This window comes from Dendrobium catenatum, unplaced genomic scaffold (genome assembly GCF_001605985.2).
Source record: "Dendrobium catenatum unplaced genomic scaffold, ASM160598v2 fragScaff_scaffold_716, whole genome shotgun sequence".
NCBI lineage: Eukaryota > Viridiplantae > Streptophyta > Magnoliopsida > Asparagales > Orchidaceae > Dendrobium > Dendrobium catenatum.
This window is the reverse complement of record NW_021319178.1, coordinates 14,057,605-14,075,956: the sequence shown is the minus strand read 5'-3', so window position 1 is coordinate 14,075,956 and position 18,352 is coordinate 14,057,605. Positions and strand designations below refer to the sequence as shown.

Genomic DNA, 18,352 nt, shown 5'->3' with positions numbered 1-18,352 from the left:
CTGGTCAAAACAAGCTTCGTAAGGTTGAGCTTTAGGAAACCAGTTGAAATTACGATGATAGGCTTCTTGGTTCCTCCATTGTGCAGTCTTATAGCATGTGAATTTAATAATGAACCAATTAGAATTTAAGCGATTCAAAAAATTACAAATGAGATGGATCAATCATGAAGAAGCCTTGAAATTTTGTACTCAAAATTCTGAAGCTGAATCAAACATAATTTGATCATACTCCCTAGCAACAAATGCATGTAATGCTTTAATATATTATGAAAAACTTAAATCATGCTTAGATTTTGTTTGAGATGGAAAAAGCAAAATAATAAGTTGTCTCAAACAAAGCAGTTTATCCCATTGAAGAATGAGGAGATTTTGCCATAAAAATAAAGTTGGTTCTCGTGAGCTATTACATTGGCAGAATTTTAAAGATTCACACTCATCAGCTTTCCAAAATTATTATGTGCGGACATCAGATTATTCAGCGACAAATGAGCGTGTCATAGAATAACTAATCCACCAACGGACTCTTCCTTAACCAACTCATGCGTAAGTTGCATATGTTATGTGAATTATGTATTCCAGAAACAATTATATTTTTACTAATATGAAAAACTCTGAATCTATGACGGAATAAATCATACATGCTATAGGAAATCAGGAATTCATGCAACTAAAGAGTAGAAGTTATCAGAATGTCTAAATGTAGCAAATTTGAACGAGTGAAGTACCTTCAGGATTGTTACCAAACGCTATGTGTGTTAAAAAGCTCAAGTTTGAAGCGAAACAATATAAATACTGTCAAAATAGAAAGGATCTCAACATAATCAATGGAGTCAGGTTAACTAAAACCAATCATATAAACTGATCCTATCTCTCCCAAAGTCCTCCCAATCAGATATAGAGTGCAATACAATTATTAGCTTCTGCTAAACAAAGATGTGTATTAGCAGCAAATGCTATATTAACTTACTTATTATTCAACTAAATTTCTTCATAGTTTCGCTTTCAGCTCCTCTGCAACGGCATCAATGAACTCCTCTGTGCTCAGATACTGCCCTCGTTTCAAACTGGATAAAATTCAAAAGGTTTAGACAATAGCAGTTTACAATGGGAGGTCAGAGAAAATTCCAGGTATTAGAATTTGACAAACAGTACTTTGAACCATGAATGATGAGAGCGAGATCTTTGGTCATCTTCCCTGACTCCACGGTCCCGACGCACGCAGCCTCTAGCTTTTCAGTGAAGGCTAGCAGTTGGGCATTATCGTCCAGTTTAGCCCTGACATTTGATACAATTAAATCAGGATAATTTCTCCCTCTTATAAATAACTAAATAGTTTCTCACTATTTAATAAGATTTAACGGTTGTCATACCAAATAAATTTTCACATTTAATCCTCTAAAGATTTACTAAAAATCTTAATTTACATATTAAGTATATCCTAATGGTAAACCAAAGAGCCCTAGATACCTTGCTAGATGCTATATACACTAATTGTAACAACCCAAATTCTTAATTATCGAGATATTGTCCGTTCTGGCCTAAGAGCCTCACGGTTTTGTCATGTTACTGTAACTTTCTAGTAGGTCACTCATCCCAGAATTGCTCATCTCAGAGCACGCTTAACTACGGAGTTTCTTACTAAAATTTCAGACATTACATCAAAAGGGACGTCTCAATGTTTAAAAATTAATTTTCTTTAACTTAAGGAGTTTCACAGTCGAAGCGAACAACCTACTAATCTGGGCAAATTATTAGGTCCGGTCACCTGACAGACAGATAGATACATCCGGATTTCTCTATGTCTAGCAGCTGCGCTTTTATTGTAGACATAGAGAAATCCGGATGTATCTCTCTGTCAGGTGACTGTACCTAATAATTTTCCCCCTAATCTGAGCTTGGAACCAGAAATTAGCAATTTAAAAGAAACTAGAATATTCTAGAACGTAAAATCGTAATATTACCTGTGTGCTAATCCTCGGGTCCATGCAAAGATCGAGGCAATGCTATTTGTGCTAGTTTCACCACCTTTCTGATGAACACGATAGTGACGTGTTACGGTGCCATGCGCTGCCTCCGCTTCAATTGTCTTTCCATCTGGGCACACCTGCAAATAAGAAATTTTAAGTTAATATAAAATAATTATTTAAATAAATTAATATGAATAATAAATTTTTATGTAATTAAAATTTTTAAATTTTAGAGTAAATATAAGAATTTAGATGTTTGATGGATAGATATATAAAAATTCAGACCATGAGAATTTAGTAGGTTTGTCCAAATATTTGAAAATGCTTTTATGATTCAAGTAGATGTTTAGCTTTATTTGGTTCTCTTATTATTTTGAACTTAATAGTTATAGCATGGAAAGTTGGTCCTCATATTAAGCAGCCTTCTGCCTCTATTTTAGCCATACAACAACAACAACAACATCAAGCTTTTGTCCCATTACATGGGGTCGGCTACATGAATCATTTTTCGTTGTTGTGTCCTGTTAAAAGTCAAATTCTCATTTAAATCTAATAAATAAATATCATTTCTAATATTTTCTAAGCAAGTCTTTTTAGGTCTATCTCTACCTTACTTAACATAAGTCAAATCTAATACCTCGACTTTCCTAACCGGGTCATCAGAATGCCTCCGTTTAATATGACCAAACCATCAAAGGCGACTCTCTCTAATCTTATATTCACGTATATGCTCATTTTGTATCCTATCTCTAAGGGTAAAGCCACTCATCCACTTATTATTATGCTTCTCTTTTAATGGCCAACATTCGGCACCACAAAGCATTGCAGGTCTCTATTTTGGCTATAGCAGCTCACGAAAACAAGATAAAAGCCTTATTCATATATGAATTATCTGTTGAAATACTTACAAGAACCGATGTCATCAGACCAAGAGAGCCAAATCCTGCGTAGAAAAGGAAAAAAGAAATAAAAGAGTTACAATAGACCATTTGATATCTATAAGCATCCTATAGCTTTGGTTTTATATAGATCCAGACCTTGAGCTAAGAAATCGCTCTGCACATCTCCATCATAGTTCTTGCAGGCCCACACGTAGCCGCCTTCGCTCTTGAGCGCATAGGCTACCATATCATCAATTAGCCGATGTTCATACCTAACAGCCATATAAAACATTGAGATTGTTGGTAATAAAAAGCATTTACATTGAAAATTTTTATTGCCAGCTGAAAAGAACTCACCAGATTCCAGAATCCTCAAACAAGGATTTCCACTTAGATTCATAAACTTCCTGGAATATATCTTTGAATCTGTACAAATATATCAAGCAAGTAATTAGTGTTAGAATAATTAAGTATAATAATTATGCGAGACATCGCAGTAATTATTTAAGTATATAAACTATTAAGTGGCTCATACATTTTAATTATTGAAATTCTATTTAATAATTCATTAATAATTTAATTGTTTATATGAAATCCTATTGGTCAAGAAGAGAAATTTGATCAATCGTTTATATACAATTTGATCAAATAACTCATATGAGCGGTTTTTATAACTAATCCGTAAGAAATAACTACATGTCCTCTCTCTCTCTCTCATTATGGGCAAATTATTGCATCAGGTCACCGGACGCGGAGAATAGGTTCGGACGTCCAATAAAAATTTGCCACGTCACATGCGCTTTTGACTTGCGCTTTAGTTGCGCTTTGACTGTGCTTTACCTGCGCTTTTGACGCGCTAAATTTAAAATAATATTTTATTAATATCCGGACCTATCTCCGCGTCCGGTGACCGGATGCAATAATTTGCCCTCATTATGAGGGTTAGTTTGTTCCATAGAGAATTAACTCATAAAGAAGAAAGTGAAAAGGGAAAAGAGTGAAGAATCTTAGTTCGGAATTCAACAAATTCAACATGAATCAATGTATGTTTTCTTCCTATTAAAATATTGTGAAAATCATCTTGTTCAAGATCTTGTGGATTTAAGATTTATATAAATTCATATTTTCATTTCGATTTCTTTTACATTATTTACATTGCGAGTTTTTGCCAGAGTTAGAAAACTTATTTTTTCATATTGTGAGTTCTTGTAAGAGTGAGAGAAATTTAATCTAAAAATTAGAAGGAAAGCTGCAGCAAAATTGTTAAGTGATCGTATATAAATGGTTATAAAGGTTTAATACCTTCCATCATACTTCTTAAGAATAGTGTTTTTGGTGCTAAGGTATAGTGGCCACTTTTTCTGATAAGCAGTATTCATAGAAGCATCGGCAAAGGCACGGATGGACTGCATGGAACAACAGTAGTGGAAGTAATATAGGTAAAAATTCAAAAAGAAGAAGGAAAAGGTTGATTCAAACAGATATCATGGCTACAGGTTATGAAACCTCATCAGTATTGTACATGGACAGTGCTACTCCGCCCTCTCCAGTGAAGTTGAAGACCTCCAAATCAATCTGTTCCTCTTTTCCCTCTGGAAATGCAAGTACAAAACTCAAGTGCTAAGTGTATGTAAGCATTAAATGGCACATAATTATATCTTTTTAAAAATTTGATGTACTAAAGACTTAGATTAAATTTTCTTAGAAAGTTGATTTAAGAAGCAATAAAAAAGCCTTTCCAAACAAACTCTTAGTATAGGAGGATTTACATACACACCACTAAATTTTTTGGTATTTATATATCCAATACCAAAATTTTTTAATTTTTTTCTTAAATAACACCCTAATCTCTAATTGGCAAAAAAAATATCATTAACAGTCATTCATTTAAAGTGAAATTAGTCAATTCATGCATATGTTTTGGAACTTTTATTAGGTCCGGTGTAAGGACGTAGAGGAAGGTCCGGTCGGAGGCAAAATTCCGCGAAAAAACTCGGTATTTGCTAGGTATTATTTGATAATAACAATAAATACCGCTCTGTGAAGACCAATATCGAGTTATACCGAGCTATACCGAGCAATACCGTGTTGTACCGAGTTTTTTCTAGGAAAAACTCGGTACAACTTTTGTATAACTCGGTATTGCTCGGTATAGCTCAGTATTGGGTCTTCACGTGATGGTATTCCTCGTTATTGTTTGGTATTGCTCGGTATTTGCTCGGTATTTCACGTTTTTTGGCGCGATTTGGCCTCCGACCGGACGTTCCTCTAGGTCCGGTCGGAGGACGTAATAATTGTTCTATGTTTTGATGTCATTTAAATAATAGGGTGCTATAAAGATTTAGGAGTTAGTATGTAAATACATCAAATTTAATGGCATGCATGTAAATCCCCTAAAAAGTAAGTGTTTGATATTCATTAGTATTATATAAACAAAAATCAAGTATGAAACACGAAATAAATTCTACAAATCCTACCAAATACTAGTTTGAGCTTCCCAGGTCCTTTGACTACAAAATCAGTAGCTCTATATTGATCACCGAAAGCATGCCTTCCAATGCAAATGGGCTTTGTCCATCCTAAAAATAATAGAGAAAATAAGAGACAAAAATTCTATTATTACAGATTTTTAAGTAAAATTCCCTCCCAAGTTACCTGGAACAAGTCTTGGGACATTCTTGCATAAGATTGGCTCCCTGAAAACAGTACCTGCATAAACGGGGAGTATCATAATTTATAAGATTATTAATGGATTAAAGGCCTTCAATGTTCAAGTGTGGTACGCTTTCTGACCATTCAAAATGTTTCTAATTGTTCCATTTGGACTTTTCCACATAGCTTTCAAGTTGAATTCCTTAACGCGAGCTTCATCTGCCATGTTATGAGAAGCTAACTGAGACCGTACAAGAGCTCTAAAACATTAATAATAAATAAACACATCTAATTCAATTAGTCCAAACTTACCAGGAGTTATTGTTGCGCATTTGATGGCTACGTTATATCTGCATTCAAAATCATGTTCGTTTTAGCTCAAATATTAAGATATAGAAGAATATCCCCAAACAAAAAAAAAAAAAGAAAAGAAAAAAAAAGGGATAATTTTTTTCCATTCTTAGCAGTCGATAAAAGAACCCATACAGTTTGGTTTACTGCGATTTTCTAACTATTTAGAACTTAGAAGGGTAGAAAGAGGGCCACCTTGCTTAGGGTTTAAAACAAAACATACCTTCTAATATTTTCAACTAATATAAGTTTTGTACGATTTAAGCTTTATTTTGGACGGCTTTATTATTACTTCTTAAAGTAGCTTTATAGTACAAATTTTTTAATTTTTATACTAAAAAGCTGCTTTTAGAAGCAACAAGAAAGCTGTCACAAACGAAGCATTAGTAAGACTAGAGTTTAACATCAATTCAATAATAGGGATAAAAGTTGAGAAAACTTTATTCAACCAGAGTTGGAATGGCTATTTTATTCAACTAAAGCTAAGGCTTCGTTTATTTTTTTAGTGCTTTTGTAAAGGACAGTTTTAAAAAATATTAGTTTAAAAAATGGAGTTTTCTAACGGAGAAGCATATATAAAAAGCTTTCTCAAAACTGCAGAAAAATAAAAAAAAAGGAGTTATTGAGAACGTGATTTGACGAACCAAACAACACAAAAAAAAAAATTCCTCCGTTTCCAAAAACGGAAAAGGTAAAAAAACGCTCAAACAAACAAAGCCTAAGTGTATTCCAAATTAACTTATGATATGTTATGTATGGATCATTCATTTAGTTACCTAACAAGGATATATAATATCTCTACACAGGTCCACAAATAAATTGAGAACACACGATGACGTAAAACTAAGGCTTCGTTTGGGACGACTTTCTTTCTGCTTCTTCAAGCAGCTTTCTAATATAAAAATTTTAATTTTTGTACTAGAAAGTTTCTTTATGAAGTAGTAAGAAAGACGGCACAAACAAAACCTAAGTCTAGATAACTGCCAATCAGAGGCAAAGCTAGTAGCTTAGAACCTACTCGATAAGACGGGCAAAATATGACTTTGTCACATAATTTTCCACTTGACGACAACATACTCATCTAGAACTATTAAAAAGATCGATATATGATGGAGTCCACATCATAGACATTAAGCCCCCCATTTTGCTCGGCTCATATGATTTGATGCACTTTTAGCAAAGGAATCATGAATTGATTAAGAAGCAAAGTGAGATAGAGAGCTATTCTTCAAGCATAAATGATGCCCTCCCCAAATCACCAAGCGACATTTCTCCAATGCAATTACGAGTTGCCAAATTAGAAGGAAAATATGTGTCCCATTTATTTGATTGCATTTTAGTCGTCGTAACAAACCCGTATAATAAAATGAGGCTCATATATAGGAAACACTTGTAGATCTCAAGAATTTTCTATCGATCTTCGGAAAACAATGAGAATTCTCCAAAAAAATGAACACAAAACAAGAAACATAGTAGTTATTTTGTATTATTTGATGAAATAGAAACGGGAAATAGCGAGATACAATTGATCCTCAATTCGACAGGAGGATCGATCTCTCCGAAATCTCTAGATGCCGCTAGAGCCTAAAAGAAACCTAAACCTAAGAGATATCAAAATTTAGCTAAATTCAAGATGCCCTAACCCTAGGGAAACAAACTATTTAATGCATACAAATCAAAAGGAAATCTCTAGACAGTCCCTACATTCAAATTCCCTCACAATTCCCTCAAAAAACCTTCCAAAAAAACTCCATTGATCTCACGGCATGCGCAGAAGGTGGAGAAATTCCGACACTATTGCGCTGGCCAGTCCCATGTGGATCAGCTGGACCGATCCAATGGACCATTCTAACAGAGGCAAGAGATTCTTTTTTTCCACTGCATAAGAGGTCTTATCCAATAAAATATCAAATCTAACATGAGCTGAAGGATCTTTTCAATCTCTATTGACCTAAGCATCCAAAATAGCAAAAAAGAAAAGAAATTTTAACCTAAATCCTTCTCTTACATTCCTCTCACAAAGTATTTTTTTTCTGTTAATTCTTGTTTGGCTCAAGAATGTCATTGTTCATATTTTAGAACTCTCATTAAGACATTGAAGCAAGAATATGCGGAATTTGAGATATACCAAATTTCAGATCTTATACTTCTCATCAGGTGGAGGAAGCTCAAGAATGTCATTGTTTTCACTATTCTAGTGCAGTTAATCCCAGTAGTATAACTTAGTATAGATGTGTTTGGACAACCACTCATAATTGCAATTATCAATTTCAAGTCTTGGGGGAAGTTGGTCTCAATAAGGCAAGCTACTCTTTGTCATCTTGACCATGCTACTATTCTTAATGAATCAACAAATTTCTTAGTTATCATAGTTGATGCCAATTTAAGAGTGTTTAGAATGGGGCTCAAGATGAGATTCTTCCCGCCTGATAAGAAATATCATAATCCTATTTGATTTCCATGTCATCTTCCTCATATGTCAACTATTTGGCACATCTTTCTAATTTCTCAGCTATGTGGCATAATATTTTTATTCTGTCATAAGAGAGGTCTTATCTTATAAGTATATCTAATATAATGCAAACTGAAGGATATTTTGGATCTCTATAAGCAAAAGTGTCCTAAATAGCAAACTTAAAGTATTTCCGCATAAGTACTTCTCTTTAATCTCCTCTCATCAAAGAAAATTTTCCGTCAACAAGTGTTCGACTCAAGAATGTTGATCATTAACATTCAAATTATACTCATATTTGATTATTTTCTTTTAAATTTTCCCCAAAAATAGAACAAAATACTATCACAACTAGCTAATAGAAAGTGTATTTAAAAAAAACTAACTTTAAAAACCTAGCAATAAACAAAAAGGGACAAAATTCTACCTCTGGTAACTAGTACAAAGTGTATTAAAAATAATATTGCAACTAAAAGAAAATAAAAACCAAGAAATTGCAAAAAAAAAGCAAGATTAAAATTGTTGTTCTCTAACATTATCATTCAAATTTGACCCAAAAAAAAAAATTCCTTGGAAAATACTTCAGATGCTGAGGAAAAGACAAAAGAAAGAGTACACAAAGTTGCTCCGTACTTAAGAGTTGCTTCTGCGCTCTCCACAGTAACTTTATCATCTGTAGAATCACGATGAGGAAGGCCCAAATCGAAGTATTTTATGTCCAATTCCAAGAATGGAAGAATAAGCTACAAAATCCAACAATGCATGTCTAAGATGAACTTAATCATGAAAATGAAATAACACAGAAAACAAAAGAAAAATGTGACATTCACCTTGTCTTTTATATATTTCCAAATGACTCTAGTCATCTCATCACCTGCAAAACAATAATAACATAAATTACATGTTCTATTAGTAATGATTACATGTCAAGATAGAGGTATCTAGAGAAAACAAAAGCTTGTGTGCTCCGTCGACAATTAATTCTTTTCCTCAATCACGAGGAAATGCAATAACGTTCGGACTACAAAAGAATATGACTTATATTGTTTGATGTTTTGAGACCGAAGAATTACAAAATGAGAATCAAATGTCAAAAAACAACCAAAGAGAAATATAGTCAAAAGTATAAAGCATAAAATAATAACCGTGTTTATGTCACACTCAAACTTCTGGGCAAAAACAAAAGAAAGCTTAAATATTGATTAAAATTTACAAATTAGAGCCTTTATTCAAATAGAACAGAAATCTCAATAAATGCAAGTGGCACAAAAATAAACAAACATGATAACTTTTGAACAAAGCTTTTCTCCATCACAGGAGCATGCAAGATATTATGCAAGTTAAAACACGATGGAGTTAGTATAAAATAGCGTTGACATAACAAAAGTTGTAGTTCGTTAAAATATAAGCTTAATACCTAATTGCATTAGGAGCCAATGTTCTCATAGGCATACTCCAACATTATTGTAAGGAAAAACAATATTTCATGGAAGGAATGGGAATAAAAGAATAGTAAACATGAAATAGGAACAAAACTGAAGAACAGCTCATGTAATAACCTCAGTTAATAATGAAATAAGGCCTCAGCATATTGATATGCCGGTTCAGACTGAACCGGCCCAGCTGGCCCAAGGGCCAGTTCAGCAAGTCTATAGGTAGCGGAATCAGTCCGCCTCCCTTGGCTTGGCCCGCCCATAGGGTGGGCCCCACTTTTCCAATGGATTTGAAATTTAAAAGGAGGGGGCGGCTAGGACTTGGTAGGGAAATTAGATTAGGAAAGCTTTTGTATTAAAGAGGATGAGAGGGATTAGGAGAGATTATGTTTTGATTGATTGGAATTAGGGTTTCTTGTCGACTTGGGCTCTAGACTCTCTTATGTAGAGATTTGGGAGAGACGATCCTCCTCTCAAATTGAGAATCTCTTGTATCTTTGTTTTGTTCTTGTTTCACTTTGTTTTCTATAATTCTTCCACCACGATTTCTTTGTTTTCTCTCTGTTCTTACTGATTATTGTTAGGTTTGCTTGCGAACTCAAGTAGATCCGATAGGATTACTTGCGAACTCAAGTATTTCCTATCACATATCTCAAGAGGTAATAACACAACCAGGATGTATTTTACATTTTGTTAACCCAAGAATCTATCTATTAGTCCATGTAGTCAGTGGGTACTACCAAGAACTAGTGTACTTATGTGTTAAACTCTTGGGAACAACCTTTCTAAAAGGGCCATTTTATAATTTAGTCCCAAATTCCCACTTTTCAGGAAAGCTGCAGAACTAATTGATAGGATGAGTAGCAATCCCATGTTAAAATGCCGTTTAAACTAAATGGTACTAAGTTATAAGAGAACACATTTACTTTGTTCTGTTAATTCAGGTGGAGGGAAACACACGACTCTCAATAGTCATGAGACCAATTCTAAGACGTCATAAGACCAATTATAAGACAAAATGTCCCTACTAATTCTTCCCATGCTATGCCTCTCTTGTTTCCTCCCTTCGTCCTTACTCTACCCTTCAACAATTGGATGTTTATCCTACAGCACCAAAACTCTCACACACCACCAGAATTTCCCTCCTGTTGTCAGTGGAATGGCACTAGCAAACACTTACTAATAAAAATAAACAGGAAGCTTACAATTGTGAAGAGGTCATGAAACAGCACTTTTGGAAACTAGGAGCAGCTTTCATGAAGGAATGCAACTTGCCACCAGCATGAGATTGCAGCTAAATAAACAACCTTGTCGCCACAGAAGGATAATGAAGATGACCTGAAAGGAACTGAGCCCTTATAGAGCCAGCCGTCAAGAAAGGCAAATGGGCATTCCAATAATCTTAATTTGTGAATAGGGTGTAATCAAGCCACACATAAACAAACGAAGCTTTGTTTGAGATTGGTTTGTTAATTGTTTTTACTGCTCGTGCTTTGTTTGTTATCATTAATGTTTGACATTTCTCTGTTTGTGTTCAACTTGTTATTGTTTGGATTGTTTGCAAACATAAATTACTAAAAAAAGCAAATTAATAAAAAGAGTGATTCTTATTACTTCGAATAAAAAAAAGGATAAGAAAGAAATAATCTCGAGACCTCAATATACAAGGGCAATACTTCTTTAATACTAAAATCCAAATATTGGATCCAGTGGCGGATGCACAGTGGGGGCACTGGGGACATGGGCCCCCAATGGTCAAATAATTTTTTTTTTAATTTTTTTGGCTACTTTTTTATACATAATGCTAAATTAAAAACTTAATAGCCGCCGAAGCAGAAAATTTTTGCCATTCGACGTTATTGTGCCTACGCACTCAGCTCCGATCAAGTTTTCGCAGAGTTCTTTCATCCATAACAGCAATAGTGAGTTGTTTACTCTTTTTCCTCTCTCTCTCTCTCTCTCTCCCCCGTAACTGTTTATGGCTTTATGCAAATTATGTTAAATTTTTTTTTCTCACTTTCGGTATGCGTAAAAGATCTCTTATAGCTACAATCACATTTTATAGAAAAAGCCAAAAATATTGTTAAATAATAATTTTTGCTCTTTCTCTAGGAATTAATTTCTTTGATAGAAGAAATTATTTTTTTATTTTTTTGCTCTCTCTCTAGCCAAAAATATGTGTAAAAATATCTCTCTAGGTTTTTCTTTGACATAAAAACTCTCTTTAATGTTAAAAAATAATTAAAAATTAATTTTTAATTTTTTTTATCATTCTCCAATGAGTGTATTATATTTATATAATCTCTAATCTCTTTGACATAAATTTTAGAGAAGATGGTTTAATAAATTAAAAGCCTTTTTTTTTTGTTTAATAAATTAAAAGCTTGCTTTGATATTATCAATTGGTATAACAACAGTCGAACGAGTATTCTCCAAGTTATGAAAATTGTGAAGAATCATTTGTGTAATTGAATGACTCTTGGATGAATGATTGTTTAATTACTTATATTAAAAAAATATATTATTAATAATATTGACAATGAAGTGATTGTACAACGATTTTAAAGTATGAAGACTCGAAGAGAAAAACTGTAGGTGTAATGCAGAGAAAATATGATGTGATTTTGATTGTAAGTTTTTTTATTATATAATTTATCTTTTTATATAACACTTATAATAAAAAAAAATTAAAATCGCCAATGTCAGTCCTAAACTAAGATAAAAATGTTGAAGTTTTTTTTAGTATTGATAATTTGTGCCCCCAAATAAAAAAATTCCTGGCTCCGCCCCTGATTGGATCTCCTTAAAAGAATTTGCTGATATGATTTTGCAATCAATGGCCAGGAATGTATTTAGCTAGCCTAGTTGATGTTTCATGAAGGACGGAGATCAACCTAGGGAGCTTGTAGGAGAGATTTGTGATAGCGGTCAAGGTGACTTGCAATATTCACAGACAGATATCTCAACTAGCCCAAGCATCCATGGTCAACTTCAACAAAATTTGGAACAAATTCAGGGGTTATTTGATATGTAGTATTATGGGTAAAAAGTAAAGGATTTCAGGATTTCTTTTTTATATTTAGTGCAATGAAAAATTGGTGTGGGATTTTACTGTAATTAGTACACCAATATCTCAATTTTAGCTGAAAAAAGAACAAGACCAATTTGAGTAAAGTTTATTTTCCTTTGCATCTTTCCCTTCGACAAACTTCATACACGACTCAAAAACCCACACTCATCACCACCTACTTCCTCGAACGTGATCTATCACGAACATTTTCTTTGAACAAGATCTCTTGTCGAAGCTATGTCATCTACCCGCACTACTAAGACCTACCCACACCCCACCTACTCTCATAGCAATCTCATGCATGCCTTCTAGTACTTAATGGTAATCAAATTTCATAAATCGATGACCATTATATTCTTTTCATAAATGAATGATGAAAATAATGTGCATCATATTTGAATCATGATAATCAACTCGTTGCATGATAATGACTACACACAAATAATAACTTCGAAATCTCACCAATTTGATAAATCTGATTCTAACCTACAAATATCCAATTTTTTAAACGACCTTCTTGTTTTGCAACACTATTAAGATCCCATCAATCCTAAAAATACCCCACCATTGGCTGACCTAAAGAAACTAATTAAATAGTTCACATTTGTAAAACATTTTGAAATGCTTCAATATGCATATTTTTTTAGCCTAAAATTTCCTTGTCTCTTATCAGCCTTCTTATTACAATTAACTGTACAATTGTAAATATCTTATTGAATTATTCTAGATGATTGAGAGTTTTATTATAATTTCCAATTAGCTGTACAACCCACATTCAAGAGAAAACTTAGAGAGGCGCCCTTGCCAAAAACAAGGGCTGTGTTCTCCTTGCCCAGTATAGGAAAGAAAAAATTTGTACCAGACTTCTTTGTCAGCAACATGCAAAGAGCAACCTAGCCAAACTCTTGAGAGAAGCTTAGGAAGTAAATTATTGATGTGATTTGGGCCGAATAGCTATAAATCCCATTGTGCATTATATTTCTTTAACCTGCCTTGCTTTATTTTTTGCACATTTTAGTTTTATCTATCATTGAAATTGAAATCATATGTTGCCCAAATCACTTGATTACACTCATATACTTAAGCAAATTGTGCCATACTTTTCAAATAGGCCTATAAGGGTGTCAATAAATGATCCAACCCAACAACCCAATCTAGACCAACAACACCTTAGTATACTAAAACAAGTGACAAGAAAAAAAGAAAAGAGAGTGACTGCAGGAATAACCAACATCACCTTAGTCTACTAAAACAATTTGTTTTAACTACAAAATTTCAGTTTAAATGTAATTGGCACACATCATACATCTGAGCAAATAATGTTACTTAGGTAATGTAGCTTACCAAAAGACGCACAAGAATGGCTAAGACCATGCACTAGCTCTAGCAAAAACATTATGGCTTCTGCATAGGCAATTCGTTGAGGGAGGAATTTCGTTCCTTGTCAGCTTAATTTGGCAAAGAAAGCTCAAAATATCTTTTAGGTTTAACTCATTCATCCCCATGATTTTGGTATTGAAAATGATAACTAGAGAGTATAATCCTTCCATTCTGAGTATTTCCGCTACAACATCCCTTTTCCGCTTCACCTAGGCAACAAAAAATGTTGCTCTTGCATATTTTCTTTGCGATTTACAGTTACAAGCAAAGGGTTTTTAAGCGGATCATAAATACAACCCTCAACACAAGTTTGATCTTTCATTTAGCTATCTCCCCCAGCCCTGCTAATAGCAATGTCAATAGCTACACGCCGTTCTCTAATCCTGTCAAACAACGCCACTTCTTCAATATTCAAGGCTCGTAGCCTTAGTAAATCTTACTTCTCGTAGAAATGAAAATAAATCTCAAACCAAAAATGACAAGATTGACATTCACCCTATCAGATCGGAACAAGTCAACCCCAACTAATACAAGACTAGACTATCTGTCAGCTAACAAAAGTCGCTGCATCGCATGATCCTCCACACCAAACTCGTACGAAAGCAGTTAGGAAACAAGCAACCAACCCCGTCACCAGAGTCCAAATACCATTCATCAAATCGGATTACTCATTATCCGATCACTTCAAACAGAAAAAAAATATCACAAAAAACCTAAAAGCTAACTTAGAGAGACTAGTATATCAATACGTATACTGCACGCATCAAAAAAACAGAATGATATCGCTATTGATGCAGATCTACAAAATAGATTGATAAGAATCGTATTGATGTCGATAGGGAGAGACAGAGGGAACGATAGAGAAGCGCACCATCCATCTCCACAATCGGACTTGTAACCTTAATCTTCTCGATCGCCATATCTTCCACGAAACAGATCAGCCGCAGGCGAATGAGGAAAACAGCGGCAGGAAAACGGGAATGGAAAGAGAGGGAGAGAAGACAACACGGCGTGATGGCTGTTTAAATAATGTCCCATGTAGCGACGGAGTGCTGGGAAACCGAACTAGATCCATTTTTTGTATCCGTTCGTGTAGCTGTCTATGTAGCAAGCTGACCATTCGCCAGGTGGCTTGTGGGGCCATTATGGGCCCCTGCTCCGGTTGCACCGGCCAGGCGCTAACTGGTGAAGAAGAAAACAGCTTCGTGGACAGGCTTCTCCACGTGGCTGATGAACCCCATGAATCTATCCGTCCGTAATGCTTTCAACGGTGGTCATTCGTCAGCCCCATAGAATCTGCCAACAGGGTTTGAAGATCCGGTGGCCCGCATAATAGGCCACAGGGAAGGCCACAATTTGGAAAAGAAAACGAAGATAGGTAAACCTAACACAAGAAAAGGGCAAGAAGAGTGGGAGTTGGAGAGCAATTATTTTTTATAGAGCACATTTTGGTTGGTTGGTGTTCTCATAATTAGAAGAAATTATTTTATGCAGAGTCTGAATATAAGGTTGTGTTCAGATTATGAGTATATACATTATACATATTCTGTGTATTTATATTTTGTACACTGTGTATACTAATTTATTCGGACGTAACTCTATGTCTAGACTCCGCTCAAAATAATTTCTTCACAATTAGGTCATATACTTGCATTGTAATTAAAATTACTAAAAGAAAAAATAGATGTAGAAACCCTAACACATAACTACAAAATGATTTAGGCTTCATTTGGGATAGCTTTTTTTTTATATTATGAATCTATTTTTAGTACAAAAATCTCTTGAAAGCAGAAAAAAAATAACGATTTAAAGCTGTCCCAATCGAAGCCTTAAGAGGATGAAAGTCCTTCATAAAAAAAGTTATATGACTATTTGTTGTACTCTAAAAATTTACGGTGATAAAGAAAATTATGTATTAGCTCAAATATATACACATAACTACAAAATGATTTAGGCTTCGTTTGGGATAGCTTCTTTATTATTTTATAAAGCTATTTTTAGTACAAAAATCTCTTGAAAGTAAGAAAAACATAGCGATCTAAAGTTATCCCAAACGAAGCCTTAAGAGGGTGAAAGTCCTTCATAAAAAAAGTTATATGACTATTTGTTGTACTCTAAAAATTTACGGTGATAAAGAAAATTATGTATTAGCTCAAATATATCCCATACATATAATTATAGAGGGGTATGAAAATTTCTCATCCTACTTGAAGGGCAAGTGACTAACATGAGGCATCAAAGGGCAAGTGACTAACATTCAGTTATATGCAATATCAGTTAATAGTATATACCAAGTGATGGTTGACATTTGGAGAGTTTGAGAATAACCGGCTAATGGTTTTAAAAGCAAATGGAGCTTCAAAACTATCTAAAATAGAATATTTAAAGTTCTAAGTATGAAAGTTATACCTGTTAGCTTCAAAATTCTCTTACCCTCTCCCTTCTTTTCTTGGGCTATCATGAAAGCTTGGTCAATATTTTATAGCTAAGGGTGTCAAAATCTAGTTCCGGGTCAGGTTCAGGTCAAACTTGAAACTGATCCGTCATTATTTGACACGACTCGAACCTGAATCATTTTTGCGAACGGGTCATAAAATTCAAATTGGGCCCGACTAGTCCAATTTTCAGGCTGACCGGAGATGACACGAATGGGTTATGACTGAAGAAACGCACGAATGGGAGGAAGGCGACTCGTCTAGTGACTCTCATCGAAGTCGCAAGATTAGACAAGAAGGAACGTCATCATGTCGTTAAAGTAGGAGAAGCGGAGAATGTCGTCGGTGGGATGTCATATCGACATGTAGGGTTATTGGCTAGCGGCCTAAAGTTTAGCTTAGGAAGGAATGTCATCGGTGGGATGTTGGGGCCGCGGGATGGCGGGAAAGGCGGATGACGAGTCCTTCGGGCTAGGTTGACTATCGAGTCGCGAGTGTTGGCCTTCCTTTTACCCAAATCCTCAGGTCAAAGGGGTTGACTTGGTCAAATTGACCAAGCCATGCCCCAAAATCACCTCCCTTGAGTTCAGTGGGTCAAGCTAGGTCTACTGAGCCCAGACCCAGGCCTTAGGTCAACCTGGTAGACCAAGTCAACCTAGGTTGACCCATTGAACTCTAATGGGTCTAAATTAATTTCAAATCAAATTCAAACCCCTCCTTGGCTCAATCCACTCGTCCCTTGGGTCAAATTGACTGGGTTGACCAAGTCAAGCTTTGAATTGGTCAACCCAAGTCTTCATGGGTCAAATTAAACCTAATTAATGCATTTAAAAGCCCTCTTAATGCCTTGAGATTCAAACCACAGCTAATTATCCTAATTGAATTTAGATTCAATTCTAGCCGTCCATGATAGGTCTAGGGGTTTAAAAAGGAGAAATTAAGGTTGATTTGGCATCTTTTGGCATAAGCTCTCTCTCTAAGCTCTCCAAAGCCGCAAGACTTCAAGTGAGAGTTTTCCTCATCCCACCACCTTTTCCAAACTAGATCCACCGGCCAACCTCGTTGGTGGCGAGATTTCTGGCGAACCGAGCGCCATGCTCTTCCTAGGCGATTTCCCATCGATTCAATGCGTTCCAAACTGTGATTTTAATAGGAGGAGATATGTGGACAATCTACAAGCTCAGAGCATTCAAAAATCCCCCAATATCCCAAGGTATAATCCTTAAAAAACCCATATATTAGGTCAAATACTTAGATTTAATTAGTGTTACGAAGAGCGGCTTTTAAGCCAAATGAATACTCCCCCACGATTTCTGTTCATGTGTAGATCATAGGTTTAAATTTTGTGAGGTTTTGTTGATCCAATCGAGAGAAAAATCCACAAAACCCATTCTAGGGTTCAGTATCCGCAAGTCATATGTGTGCAAGATCTGGGCCGTTGATCTCTGATCAACGGCGTGGATCTCGCCGCTTCGCGATTCCTTTCGATTGTGCAATTTGATCCACAAATAGTTCCTTTATATGGCGAGATCAGAGCCGTTGGTTTTAAACTACGGATGATCGGATGGCTGTAGGCCGCATCCGATGTGGTTAAAGACCGCATCACTGAACCCCGTGCCGCCACAATCATTGGTAATGATTGCCCGCATTTTTGTCCGCCAGCCGGATGTCGTCACGTCACCCAAGCCGTCGCCGCCACCAATCGCAGTTTTTTTATTTTATTAGTTTTAA

The 18,352-nt window shown here is 35.1% G+C and overlaps 1 protein-coding gene across 1 annotated transcript; it reads right to left on the bottom strand.

Annotated features, from left to right (window-relative positions):
* Nucleotides 1-715: 715 nt before the first annotated feature.
* On the bottom strand, nucleotides 716-15,210 carry LOC110092234 (cytosolic isocitrate dehydrogenase [NADP]). The gene is made up of 15 exons (XM_020816695.2): nucleotides 15,058-15,210; nucleotides 9,134-9,177; nucleotides 8,937-9,046; nucleotides 5,813-5,850; nucleotides 5,642-5,719; nucleotides 5,504-5,557; nucleotides 5,326-5,427; nucleotides 4,355-4,440; nucleotides 4,151-4,254; nucleotides 3,206-3,274; nucleotides 3,005-3,120; nucleotides 2,876-2,910; nucleotides 1,962-2,104; nucleotides 1,153-1,275; nucleotides 716-1,064 (listed from the first exon to the last, which is right to left on the bottom strand). The coding sequence occupies exons 1-15, from the start codon at nucleotides 15,104-15,106 to the stop codon at nucleotides 989-991; spliced, it is 1,227 nt and encodes a 408-aa protein (XP_020672354.1). The 5' UTR covers nucleotides 15,107-15,210; the 3' UTR covers nucleotides 716-988.
* Between the last annotated feature and the right edge of the window lie 3,142 nt (nucleotides 15,211-18,352).

Excerpts from the sequence above, each read along its gene's own strand:
- LOC110092234 (XM_020816695.2), bottom strand. The coding sequence starts at position 15,106 with ATGGCGATCGAGAAGATTAAGGTTACAAGTCCGATTGTGGAGATGGAT. Across the intron at positions 5,558-5,641 it reads AATTAGAAACATTTTGAATG|GTACTGTTTTCAGGGAGCCA; the intron begins GTCAGAAAGCGT and ends CCGTTTATGCAG. Across the intron at positions 3,121-3,205 it reads TTTGAGGATTCTGGAATCTG|GTATGAACATCGGCTAATTG; the intron begins GTGAGTTCTTTT and ends TATGGCTGTTAG.